Here is a 14621-nt window from a genome sequence, read left to right as displayed (position 1 = left end):
TAAAACGGACTTGATGGCTGATAAGTTGAGATTAAGCGATGAAGGGCAGAAAACACTCGTTGAAGTTTTTGTTGAAATTTTTGCTGTGTATTGGACTGACGGGTGAGAGATGAGGAGATGCAGTGGAGCTTTTGTGCGCATTTTCCGAATATTTTCTTGTTTGTTTTACCTTAATACCTGATTGTTCTTTTAAAAGTTAACTTATAGTTTGAAAGTAGGTTTGGAAATTTTGAACTATCTTTTTAGTTGTAACAGTATGTAAAACGAAAACAGCTAGTTTTTTTTTTAAATTTCAATTGTTTTTGTTAACTGTTGCTTTTTTAGGTTGTCATTACACTTAAACCATACTTGATAAAAAAACTATTACTTAACTACAGAAGTGTGTTTTAACGTTTATTATATACTTTTTATACATATATTATATAAAAAGATAACTAGTTTTAAAGTTAAGTAGCTCAAAAAATGGGTAAACCAAAACAGTACGTTTCAAGTTTTTAGAAGTTTAAAAAAACTAAAAAAAAACTCATGAAAAAACTTGTGATAATTTACGAACAATTTAGCTGTAAAAATTAAAACTTTTCCAAAATAAACTGTTTTATTTTGAAGGCAAAATTTGGCCTTGAAAATATTGTATTGGTTATTAAAAAGGCAATTCATACGTACTCAGCCAATTAAAATATTTATTTGAATTTCAAGTTAACCTTTGATCTCTGGTTTAAATTTTACTTAATTTGAAGTAAACCTTACTGAAGTCTACTTAAAAAAATATTAATCTGAGTTTTGATAAACAAACGTGATAAAATTCTTCTGCAGCAATGCTTCTTAAAATGGACAAACAACACCTATTTTGAACTTCTTTACTTATAAAAAAGAAGCTTCAATGACCTTAAAAGACTATAGCAATGAGCGCATATAATGTTGTGCTTTTACAAAACAAAATGCTGCGTTATCATTTGCGCACAACAATACTCGTACAAACTCGGTAATAATTTTTTCACATGGCTCCAAGGTGTGGTTTCACGGGCTTCCAAACAAAAACGTCAGCCGAACAAAAGAAGGACGTCGAATTCTGTCGTGCTAATTGCCTCTTTGCGAAGAAATATCTCAACTCGCGTCATCTAAATATTTTGATGGGAATGCAGATACGAAGAAGCAGGAATTTTTGTGTCAAAGCAATGAATATGTGAGCTTTGAAAGTTCAGAATTTGGTTTTGTTTTCATAAAATTTTGAAATTTCCATCATTGAAGAAATCGTTAAGTTATAAATAAAGTATGTTTTTTTTTGCTTGTAAGATCTAATTCGAAATACTTTTATTTTTAAGAAAGCTTTATTGAAAAAGAAAAACTGAAATATATTAGTTATAAACATAATGTTAATATTTTTATTATATTGTTACAAATATTAAAACTCTCAAGACTCATATTTAATTATACACTGCACATTCTTACAGAAAATGCTGCATTCTTTACATAAAATTAAATAAAAAATAAAACAAATAAATAAATTTTAACAAACCTTTTGTACATAATTATATACATAAAACCTTACCGTTTTCGCACCTCTTCCCAGTGAAGCCCTGGGCGCACTGGCACATGTGGGTCGTGGAATCCCTGCACCTGCCCCCGTTGAAGCACACCCCGTACGCGCATTGAGCTATTAATAAAAAAAAACTTATGATAAAATTATTACAAAAAGCACCCGACCTGTCGCCCAAGGGGAGGCCCTCCTGCTCCTCCTCCTGTTGTATGGGTTCCTGCTCTGCTGTTGCCGTGGCAACTGCCTGTTCTGCCTGATGCTGGGTCCGCTGGGCGGCACCTGGAACCCGTACTGCACCTCCTTCCTGTCCTCGAGGTTGTTGTGGTACAGCGACATGTCCGGGCCGCAGTGCACCTCGCCGAACGACAGCGGGTGGATGTTGCCGAACGGGGACACGTCGTGGGGGACTTGCCCCAAACCAGAACGCAGCGTCAGGGCCGACCACAGAAAAAGGAAAAGCGTCGGCGTGCGAAGCATTGTTCGTTTCATTTGTTTATTAAGAAAAAAATATTAATGTCTGAAAAACAATAAAGCACCTGAGCAAATTAACGCAAAACTTTAATTAACAAGTAGTTTATTTCTAAACACAACCAACACCTGATAACGAAACAACGAAACAAAAAAGTTCTGATTTTCTAAAGTTGCTGCCTCGCTGAAAGCTCTGAGCGAATAGCTGGCAACGCTCACGCTCAAATTCTTTTTGCTTTTATAGCTAGGGGCGGTGAAAGTGTCGGGAAAAAAGCTCAGACTTTAATCGCAACCGCTTCACCCTGAACAAGAAGTCTGCACAAAGTCACTGTGCACTGAAATCAAGAAGTGTTTCAAAACAAAGCGCAACCGCTTTCTAAGAATAAAAAAATTCAAAACAAAAAAAAAGCAACAAAAAGCTGGCAAGCTGCTGTAAGCCGGCTAAGCTGCAAATGATCTGTTTCTCGCAGCGCGAGAGGCAGCAGCTTTTTTTTCTACCCAACACAAAGCACAGTCGGCTGAGAAAGTTCGAAGCACAAGAAACGGAACACAATGGGTATTTGCGCGATACAAGAAGAGGTGAAAGGAAAAAGTACGGCTTGAAGTTGAGCAGCAGCAGCAGCGTTTGCGGTGAGAATTGCTTATTTTGAGGCCGTTTTTTTATATTCCGATACGAGCAAAACTTTGGCGACCTTTTCGTTCAGACTCGCAATCCGACCGCGAACGACTTCCGACTTTCGAGCTCAATTCGTTCCAGGTGACTGAGCACAGCTTTTTTGATTGCGTCGGCAATTTGCAGTGCCGAACACAGAAGCTCATTGAGAAAACACAACCAGTTGTGCGCAATGACACCGTTGGGAAATGAAACTCGATCCTAATTTAATTCCGGCTGTGACCTGCCAACCGAAAGCACAAGTCTGCAAACGCGCAATGAACTTTCGCGTTAAAGATTTCATACTGCTTTTTGCTCTGACAATAAACGCAGGTTCGTTTTGATCGAGCCTTGCTTTTCTCGGTTTGTTTCAAACGCAGCTCTGCCTTGATGAAAGCTTATTGTTTACATGTATTATGTTCTGCATTTAAAACGCGTTTGTTTATTATGTTTTGTGTTTCAGCGTGAACTTGTTGTTTTTATGCAGCGCTTACGTAAAACTGATTAATTCTCTTCAGCCAAATCCGTTTAAAGTTCGCTTTAACCCGATTAAGTTTTGCTGCCTTTTGTGAAGCACGGAGCGTTAAAGAAGGGAAACTGGTTTGTTTAAAACAACAAATTAGGCTAATTAGATAGAAAACGGCTTTGTGCCAAGCCAATCAAAAAATTAATGACCAATTAAAGATAATGTGCTTAAAAAAAACAAAATAAAGTTTGTTTACACTTGTTTTAACTTGATTATATTATCTTAAAAGTTATAAACAAATCTGATTTACTTAACAAAATATAAAAATTAACAAATTAAATTGAAATATTTATTATTTAAAAAAAATTGTGAAACTTAAACAACATTAAAAAACAACATAAGTATAACGTTAAATAAAGCTCAAGTGTATATTTTTGTTAAATAATAATATATAGAACACAAAAACAATCTTTTATACTTTTACTTTGAAATGAAATGAAAACTGTTAATTAAAACAGTCTATACTCTAAACTTCACTCTATTATCTTTTTAACCTTTTAAATTTAATAGTGATATTTATTACACTTTAAAATACTTAAAAATGAACTTTAAAAAATACTTTAAAAAATAAAAATTTAATATAAATTAAACTTTAAATCAAATATAATGCTTACAAGTTTATTAAATGGAAAACAATTACATTTTTTTATTATTTTAATTTCTTTAAAACTTGATGAAAACTGTCAAAAAATCGTTGTGTGTGCTTTAAATTTCACTCGATTAGCTTATTAAGCTTTCAAAGAAAGTTGTAACCTTTAAAAAGGAAACCGAAAATTAATCTTGATAATATGACGACTCTGCTGACTCATATTGATATTGATCTTAATCAAAAACCAACATGTCAAATAAAAAGAATAAAGATTAAAAAAAGTTACTTTTGAAATCACATCATTTTATGAAACAGAAAATATTTCATTAAGTTGAATAAAAATAACTTTGTCGTCTCATAAACATAATTCAAAATCAAAACATGAATCAACTTAATTTTAATGCAGTAAGTTTATTACCATTTACTAATATGTGTTCAATTTACAAAAAAGAAAAATCCAACTTTTAAGTCGTAAAAACAAACTAATTAAAGTTATTAAAAGGTGTGTTAGTCATATGATTTAATTTATTTGCACTTACTTAAAAGAAAATACAGCTACAAAGCAGAACAATTATGATAGCTTTAAATTTTAACAACATACACAACATTCAAAACATGACAAACGCTGTTCTTGGACTTGAGCTTCTACAAGTCACAAAAGTTTTTAAACAACAAAAAAGAACTAAACCAACTTTTAAACGATTGACAAATTTGTCTTGTTAGCTCGTCGTCAGCTCGCCGACAACAAAGGCTGATGTCGAACAAGAAGCAGAAAAAGCAGCAGAAGAATTTTGATAGGAAACCAAAGACGCGGGCGAGTTCTAAAACAATGACAAAACATGTGTACGCGGGTCTCCCGTATTAAAATTTTCGAACTCGCGTTGAAAGACGGTTGCCGCTGTTCAATTTGAATGCAAGACGCATTAATCACGGTTTTGAGTTTGAAAGAATTTCGTGCGTTCTTCTGGTGAAGTTGAGTGGTGAGCGAACGAAATGCAAATTTCTGCTTTCTCATAAAAAAATATTGCTGCTAAAAAAGTTTTTATTAGCTTTGAAACACAGAGAGAAGTTCAAGAACTGAATTAACTTAAAAAAGGATTTGATTAAATAAAGCTGAGTAATACAACAACTTATAGTAAATTAAACATAGTTATTAAGCAGAAATGTGTTACGACTGCTATCTAGCAACACCAAGCGGACAAATTAATTAATTTTAGATAAAATTCGTCTTTCCTAATTTTTAAGTAAAACAATAAAAGTGTTCAAAGTTTTTTCAACAAAAGGAGTTTAAGTTTTTAGTAAAAGCTTTACAAAAAAAAAAGAAGTTTTTAAAGTTGTATAAACTCAATAATATCTAACCCGAAAAAACTAGATTGACTTGTCATAAAATTAGGTAACTGCACAAACAAAGTTTCGAATGTTGTGAGAAGTTTCGACTGTTAAAAAGTGACTTTCTTTTGTTTACGCCCAACGCAAATGCGAAATGTCATCTAAGCACAAAAATAACCTTTCGCGACACAAAAGACGTTTTAAGCCCCGGCGCAAGCAAAACACGGAAAATGACTTGTGAAAAGTGAATGTTGCCATCAATCACTTTTCTGCGGTAGCTACAAACAAAAATAGATTTCCTGACGCGACCTGTTTGCTTTCAGATTAAAATCTGTCAGAAAGCGGCCTGAAAAGCTGAAACTCAAAAGACCAATTAGGGTCCCCAGCCCGGTTCATGTTTACTTTCACTCGCCTTTTCTCGACACAAACAGGCGCACACAAAAGCTGAAGCTAATTTTAAAAAGCGACTACATCATACGCTAAACTCTCGCATGAGTACATGTGCCTAATAGAAGATGACGTCACCTTTTTTCCACTGTGGCGTAATAAGCAAATAGCAGCGCATAGGCGTGCGATAGGTAGGTTGCTAATCAAACAACTTTTTCTTTGGTGACGTTCTGCATGTGTGTGAGACAGTCTGTTGGGTTTTTGTGACGTGTTTTACTGCGTCAGTGGGCTCCTTCCTGGGCGTTAAGGTCGGGTGCTTGCTTTTTACTTTAACGCTACTTTGTTAGTTTAAACTACTCGTAGTGGTTAAATAAATAACAAGTAAAAATAGATAAAAAGTATTTGAAATAATAAATAGTTCTGATCATGCAACAAATTTTACCAAAATAATAATCTTATTACCCTTCATACTAATAACTTACCTATTAAGTTATCTAAATAGTAAAAAGTATTAATGGTATTGAGTATACACGAACTGAATACTACGAAAACTGTATGATATAATGCTTAATATAAAGCTTTAAATAACTTGGGTTAACAAAAAAAGAAGCAGCGACCGCACGATAAGAAGGCTCGGAATTGGAATGCTCGAAAACCGTTTTTTTTCTACTTTTTTAGGGTAACCACCACTGTGGAGTTGAAATTCTTCACGGTCGAACGGTTGCGCATACCTTTTGTTTTACAAAAAGCAACTTTCGCTTTTCAAGTGGCCCGGGTTTCTTTTCACACGAAAAGTATACAACGCGCACAGCTGGTCGTGAAATAACATTAATTATTTGAAAATTGTTATTGCTGGGCTTATTGAACTTTTAAAAGTTTTATTGTTGAACCAAATGCTCCATAGTTCTGCAAAGGTATTTTTGAGTTCATGTTAAAATAAGTGTTTTTCAAACACCAAAAGAGCTGCAAATTTACCCAACAAAATTTTTGGACTTTGATTTAGAAATTAAATTTTATTGTGTAGTCTTATAATTTAAAATTCATTTTTAGGTTCATTTAAAATATTAGTAACTTTTTAATCTTTTATCTATCTTTTTACCTTTAAAAAAATTTTAAGATATAATAACCAGCTTTGTCTTACAGAATAAAAACAAATATTTGTAGCCTGACGTTTTGGCACAAAGGGAATGATAACATAGCGATAAAATCAGAAAAAAGTCTTGCAACCGGGCCCTACTGTTGATTTTATAATTAACTCTTTTATTCACGACGCCAAAATAGAAATCGAAACCCCCGAATGGCTAAATATAGCGTTGAGCTAAGTCTTTTTGCCAACCTCAATTACTATACATATATATATATATATAAGAAAAGGGGAGAAAACGCTTAGATAAACACAAGTTACAGCGGGCGCATAATGCATTCTTTGAAAGCTCGTTCTTTTTCAACCGTTTGTGTGCTCGCTTTCAAAATGTGGGCACGGTGCAAATATAATAATCGAAAAATTCCAACGCCAAGCCCCCTTAAGCGCGTTATTGAGCGTAATTGCGTATTGCATTCACACTTAATGTTGTCGCTAATGTGCAATTATGTACAAATATATATATGTATATGTAACTAACGGTATGTGCAGCCTGCCTCGTTATTCAGTTGGGTCCATCCCTTGCAGCATTTGGCCGTCACGGTCCGCTTGGTTTCGTACTGAATCTTGTAGGCGGTGTAGTAGTGGGTCCTGGAAAATAAAATGATACATATATCATCGTTGATAAAATAATTGGTCTTTTTTTATGGTTTGGTAAAGTGGCTTTTGTAAACGAAGTGTGATGTAAATTAACGTGTAAAGGATGTATTATTAAAAGTCGTGGTCAAAATTTATTTCGGTATTCGAAAAGCTTATGATTTGTAACAGTTAATCATTTTATCGTAAATATTTTATCATTCATTGTCTATAAACTATACGCTATTCTGAAGGATTAGACTTGTACTGGTCAACATAACAAATTGAGGAATTCTTAAAAAAACCGTTGTTCAAACTGTTTTTATCCTGACGTTTGTTTTGAATAATGTGAAATTTTATCTCCAGCAAAAGAATAAAAACCATACAGTCAAAGAAACAAAGCACCAGCCATCCCTATAAAATGCCATCAATCACGGAGGCGATTTCGCATATTTTACAATTCACCTCACCGACTTCAGCGTCTGAAATCAAATGAAAAATAGCAGGGAAATTATCAAACGCCTGCTCAGAGCTTCTTTGAGCCGTTTGAAGGTGTTTGGAGGCATTTTTTACTATTAATTGTTTTACTGTAAAAATAATATTCTTCTGTATTTAAAAAAGTTTTTTTTTTAAACATTTTTTAAACAGAAGTATAAAATACGCTTAAATGAGTAATTAAAAAACCAAAAAAGTACTTAACATACAAAATCTGTGTTTATAAACTAGTTACGTCAGACATAAAGAGTGACGAAATAGTTTTTAAGAAATCAGTATTTCTTTTTATACATACGCAGTGTAAAGCTTACAAAAAGAAGTGAAGTTGTCCAATGAGGTGTTTCTAATTTAAACAACGCTAAGCTTAGTAAATAACAAAATTTGCACATAAATAGCAAGCTTTGTATATTAAAAGTGTTGAGAATTAGACCGTTTCAACAGCAAATGTACTATTCATAAGCTTTTTAACATTACCAAAGTGTTTTAAGTTTTTCAAATCTTTAAAATGTGTTCATTATAAGCACTTTAAAATAGTTGTAATAAAAGTGATTAGACTTGAATACGAATATTTACAACTAAAAATTGTAAATATAAAAACTTTTAAAACCTTCAACATGATGATATTATTCTTATGAAAATTTTATATTATACACAACTTTACGTTATAAGTAATTCATAAAGTTTCAAGTGTATATACAACATTCATACCTTTAAACTAAAACATAAATTTGACTCAACTAATTATGTTTTTTGTATACTTAACACGTAAAAACTATGTCAATCAAACAAAAAGATAAAATCAGATATGCATGTTTGACTACATTATTTTCTGGATGATTTAAATTGAAAATTAGCAGGTTTTCAATAAAAAAACATTATTTCAAATTTTTACATAAAAAAAGACTGAAGAAACATACTAAATTTGTTTTAAGATATTTTGGTAACAAATTCCAGCAAAAATGTGCTTTTTAAAGCAATTAACATACTTTACACGAAAGTTTTTGTATACTATAAATGTTTTATTTAAGAAAAACATAATTGTTACATCGTAGACCAGTTATTGACGTACAAAAAGAATGTATCAAAACAAATTATAAACAAGAGTTAGGTATGCTTGTATTAAACATGTGTACAATTTGTTACAAATAAAAATATGTCTATCTTTACTCTATAATTGCTTAAAAACAAAAAAAACATTATTATTGAAAGATATTTTAAAATGTGCACGTTAAAATTGTTTTTAATAGTTAGACCAATAAATTCTTTTTTTAAGTTTTAATTTTTAGTTTTACAATGAACTTTTGTACATGAATATTTACGCAAAAATTTATTAAGAGCATCCTTGTTTAAAGTAACATTTAATTTAAAAAATCTCAATCGAGGTATTCCCTAATGATATAATTACTTTAATTCCGGATGTTCGGTCATGAACAGAAGTCTTTGTAGTTTTTAAAGTTAATTTTTCCAAGCTGCGCTGTTTCAACAAATTTTGTGGCAAATTGCTGATTAGTTCCCATTAACATTTGCCAAAGTTGTCAAATTGAATTTGCAGATGTACTTTGTATTAAATAGTCGTTAGAACCTCGGTAAGGAAATATTTTGATTGGTATAAATTAATACAAAATTATGAGTTAGATCGTAAATAATTTATTATTTCCGTTTTGAAAATCACGTGCTCCGCTAGACAAACAAAATCGTTCTACTCATGATAATTAATAAGGAAAGTATAACCTTTTAATTTTACTAAGTATGTTTTTTAAAGCAACATCATTAATTATTGCGATTTAATTTTAAATATAGGAAAGATCACGTAGACATGCTTGATAAGAAAACTTATTGTTGGAACGACAAGATTACGAGCATAATCTTTTTATCTGAAAGATTATTTGTGTACATTTGTAAAGCTATCTGAAAAATTATACAAATCGATGTTTTTTTCGAAGAATACCGATTGATTCAATTATTATGTTTCCTTTGAAAAGTACTAAATGCTTTTATTGTATGAAAGCCTCCAAGAAAATTTTTACAAAAGTACCTCAAAAAAACCCGAGATAAATAAAGTTTCAACAAAATTAACAATATCATGTTCTATAAAGAAATTGTAACAAACTAATAAATTTGCACAAAATTACTAATCTCCGAAAGTATTAAAAGGAAGAAGAGTTTTCATAAAAATGCTAAGTGTAAACAGTAGAATAAAATAAAAAAGACTATTAAAATCAAATTTTCTTTACAAGCAGATAAATAATAGTTTCACACAAAGCTATAGACTAAACTAACAAATTAACAAAATTGTTAGTATAGAATCTAAAAAGCAAACATTTCAAAAAATATATGAAATTTTTATTGAAAAAGAGTTAAACTTATTTGTTGGATATATTTTGGAGCTTTACAGTTTTATAGCTTCTTAACTCCTTTCACTATAGTATTCCAAATTGAGAAAAACTAATATTTTATGCTAAAAATTATTAAAAAAACAGTTAAAAACATCTATTCTTGAATGGATTGTTATTAATGTTACACATCATATTTAACAAATAAATTATATTTTTGTATTCTAGCAACAAGCTATACAATTAATTAAACATTTTTAACACAAAATATATTCCCACCTCTTCTTATAATCGACGCACTAAAATATATAACAAAATACCCCATGACATTCTGTTGTTCCTAACCTCTTCTCATATTATCACATCATAGTAGTTATAAGTTTATAAAAAAAAAATAAAATAAATAATTTCAACAACATCCTCATCTCCTCTATCACCAACACTGTTAATGATGTCTCACAGTATATTTAATAAATGAATAATTTTTTTTCATATAAGTCATATAAGAATACATTCCCACCTCCTCTCGTAGCCGACGCACCAGCTCCTCTGGAAGTCCCCGCAGTTCTGCGTCCACAGCTTCACCCTCCTCGTGATCGCCTTCACGCACGGCTTCACCACCCGGATCTGCTTCACCGACTCCTCCTCGCACACGTGCGGCCTATATTGTAGATGGATGTGATATTAGTAGTTGATAATGGTCATTTTGATTTAAAAAAGTCTAACTGTTACTAAAAGTTTCTGTTGGGGGTTTTAATAGGATTGTGTAATATAAATATACACTTTTTACTTTATTATTGTTTATTGAACGATAAAAAAAAGCGCTCAAAAATTTCGGTCTAAGGACCTGGTGTACTTTACCTAGAAGATTTATCTGTATACAAGCTTAAATTTTAGCATTAAGTCCTCACACACGTTGGGTCTGTTGTACATAGAGGTGATATTTTTAGTTAATAATAGTCGCTTTAACTTTAAAAAGTCTATCTGTTACTAGAAGTTTCTGTTGGGGGTTTGATAATAATGACTATGTAGTCTATGTATAAACGCTTTGCTAAACCTAGAAGATTAAGTTATATACGTAATGCGTGTAAGAGTTCATATGTGTTTTAACTTTTAGTATTGATAATAATAGTGATAGTGGTAAAAACAAAAGTAATGGTTATTATTTTACTTTAAAAGAGTATTGTTGTGCCTAGGAGCCTTAGTTGCTTTACAATCAGATGATCTTTTTTTAGCTGTAAAACATTTTCGTACTCAAATAAACTTAGCTGTACATTAACTTTGTTACCTAAACAAAATCCTTGGTACTAAAGTTTAATCATGCGATCATCGGTCTTTGTGAAATAACAATAATAGTAAAAAACCAAACACAATCTTGGTGCTTGTCTAATGATAAAAAAAGTCACGGACAAAAAGAAAATTCAACTGCACTAAATAATCAGTAGAATTCGTTTTGATTAAGGTAGGCACGGGTAAAAGCTATTAGTCTTGTTTTGGTTATTCACTGTGTATTTTAACAACTATAGCAAATAATAACAAATTATTCAGTTATTTAGAGAATAATTTTATTCATGCATATTAAAGGCTTTAAAAATTTATAAAAATAGTTTTAACATTTGTAAAAGACTAAATTAGATGTTTAAACTATGCTTAGACACTTATTTTAATGATCATTTAAACTTTTTCTACAGACTTAAGGTTTAAATATTTATGACTATATAGATTTATAGATACAAGTGAACAAAATTAAGCATTATAAGCATTGGATAACCATTATTTCTTGAAAACCGTCTTAAAAGTAAAAATTTGTGAAAAAAAAAAGTATTTAAAGAACACTCAAGGCAGTGAGCGTCCGTTTCATGGCAGTGAATGTGATTTTGAAGAACGAATAAAGCGCTCAAGTGGGTGTCCCACAAAAGGGGGTTTCAAGGGCCCTCGAGAACTCTCTGTTCTTCTCAGCATTGATGTTTCTTCAATCTTTTCTTACAGCAGAAAGTATTCAGTTGAAAAGATAACGACGCCAATTTGTAGTTTTTTTAATGATTTTATATTGAAATATGTTCACAGATCGTTATTTGATGTTGTGTTTATGTTATTTCAGCGTTTTAATTTAAAGCTAATGACACATTAAATTGAGTGTGCTTAATGATGGAAAAAAAAAACTAATAAAGCTTCAAATTATGGATATTTATTGTTATTTCATTATATTTTATATAAGAAATAAAGAAGTTTATTATAAAAACATAATGAGTGCAATTTAAATAGTTTTGTATGAAGTAAGTTCGTCTGAAGGAATTTCTAATTAAGTTTGTGACAGTTTGAATAAACTCAATTTATTAATAGTCAATTTATTAATTCAACTATTATAACAACATTTTTTTTATTAAATGGTTTGCTAAATATTTTTTCTCTGAAAAAAAGTAAAACAATTTAAGCACTACTTTCAACATGTGAAATATAAGTAACATAAAACTTAAAGCAGAATTTTACAACCTAGACGTTTTGATATAGTACTTAGTCATACATTTAAAACATGAACTTTAAAAACTGCAGACTTTTAAAACAATATTTATAGGTTTCGCACCAAACTTATTATGATTGAGAGCTGAAATTAAAAACTCATCGCTATTTTTATGCATGGTAACTTTTACAATGTTTTAAATTAATTAGCGATAAATCAGTTTTTTGCTAAAGTAACTGAGGTTTAACATTCTGTAAAAATAACTCAAAGTTTTCAGACTAAAATATTCAAGCATTAGACTAACAGTCATGTTTAAATGTTTTTTGATTTAATTTTGTAATTACTAGCTTCTAAAATGCTTAACAGAACTAGCTTTTTATAGAAGCTTATTGTGTTTGTATTTATCTAAAAAATAAAACAAAAACTTGTAAGAAGTAACCTTCCGATATTTAAACTATTAAGTATTGTTAAAGAAACATAATTTAGTTCAATTTCACTCAGTAGGTAAAAAAAAAAACAATATGATTTTTATTGCTCTTTTAATTACAGCAATAAAAATATATTGTTTACTTTGTTTAAGCAGTTTTTAGTTCTCATAATTTATACCAAACTTTTATTTCAAAACAATCTTGTACAAATAAGCAATAAAGTCAAAGATCAAAGGAACTTCTTTTGAAATGAACAAGCCAAGAATTTAAGTTTTAAGTGCATTTTCTAATACAACTTAAAAAGTATGACTAGCTGAACAACACCTTATGCCGACATAACGTTTAGTCGTCCAAAATGACAGTTTAACAGAAGTTTTTTCCATTAAAGGTATATAAATTTTCAACTGACACAAGCTGGTTAAATCAGTCGAATTATTGACAAATGTTTAAAAGTTTTTAAAACTTTATTCCAGCTCAACAGCAGTTCAAACAGTAAATCAATGAAAAACATGGATCGGACTTTTACTTGTCGATAAAATTAAGTATTTGTTTCAAATGATGCTTTAAAATCAATACGTTTTTAGTCACACGTGAACTATTTTGTTTATGTTTTTATTTTCATATTTAGAAATAACAACAACTGTGTATGTGCTAAATACTAACAAGTGTTTTGGTTTATGTTTAATATATAAAACATGCTCTAAATAACATGTTTGTTGTTTTAAATTTGAAATCAACCGATGAACTATATCTTACATATTTCATTTTTCCAAACAAGATTAAAACCGAGACGTAATTACTCGAAAAAGTACAAAAGTTTAATTGTGCTTCAAGGCAAAAGTAATATATTAACCTAAAAAAATACATATACTTTTTTTATTTTTCCAAATAAGATTATAGCTTCAGCGTAATTACACGAAAAAAAAAAACACAAAAGTTTAATTGTAATAAAAAATACGTAACAAAAACACAAAAGAACTCACTGTCCGATTTGCAGTCCGGTCGTGCCGAAGGCCAGGTTGAAGCTGGTCAGGACGTACATAATTGCCACAAAGGTGGTCAGGTGCCTGCTCCGTATGTGTTTGTAGTGCATGTCGGGTAATTGACAAATTAATGCTTCCAACTGATAATTTGTGTGTCCCACTCTTTGTAGTGGAAAGAATGCGCCAGTGAAGTTTTGTTGTTCACTCGTTTAGCTTGGAATTTCGTAATTAGATGTTTTCAAGCCTCTCTGATGTTTGAGCTCTGAATCATTTAAGCAAATTTCAAATCTGCAAGGTTGTGTTTGGCCTGGCCAGTTAACGTATTTTTATCTTTAAACACCTGCGAGTTGAGTTTAATTATGATTAATCGTTATTGAAATAATTCAAATGGTTCAGATTTATTATCACGCTCCAATTAAAATCTTAAAAATGAACAACCTTTAGCTTAAAAAGCTGTATGTGAAAAAAAAAATATATATACATTGTTTATCAGAATAGTTGATTCGTTATTTCATGCTCATTACAACAATTTTAAGCTTTGAGCTTGTTTATTTACCGGTTTCAAACAAACACGCACTAACTTGGAAACTTTTTTGCGATTATTTAGACTTTGAAGCAGGTACAAACTGTTACTAGTCTAACAAAAATTATCTGCAACAAATAAAACAGAAATTTCAAAACTAAGTTTATAAAAAAGTAAAAATTATTTGAATATC

The 14621-nt window shown here is 30.7% G+C and overlaps 1 protein-coding gene across 2 annotated transcripts in view; it reads right to left on the bottom strand.

Annotated features, from left to right (window-relative positions):
- The window catches only part of LOC145842442 (uncharacterized), a 53751-nt gene extending 39510 nt beyond the window's left edge, over positions 1-14241 (bottom strand). Inside the window, exons 1-4 of one of the 2 annotated variants that reach the window (XM_082949890.1) lie at positions 13906-14241; positions 10554-10694; positions 7111-7220; positions 1550-1654 (exon numbers count right to left, since the gene is read on the bottom strand). In XM_082949890.1, the coding sequence (XP_082806016.1) occupies positions 1550-1654; positions 7111-7220; positions 10554-10694; positions 13906-14015 (466 nt within the window). In that variant the 5' untranslated portion in view covers positions 14016-14241. Of the gene's footprint in view, positions 1-1549; positions 1655-1704; positions 2048-7110; positions 7221-10553; positions 10695-13905 lie in introns of those variants that run through there. The other variant, XM_082949891.1, reaches the window with a different exon arrangement.
- Between the last annotated feature and the right edge of the window lie 380 nt (positions 14242-14621).

The sequence above is a fragment of the Thalia democratica genome, chromosome 8, assembly GCF_965202585.1.
Source record: "Thalia democratica chromosome 8, ktThaDemo2.hap1.1, whole genome shotgun sequence".
Taxonomy (NCBI): domain Eukaryota; kingdom Metazoa; phylum Chordata; class Thaliacea; order Salpida; family Salpidae; genus Thalia; species Thalia democratica.
Note: the sequence above shows the minus strand (reverse complement) of the source record. Positions and strands in the feature narration are given on the sequence as shown.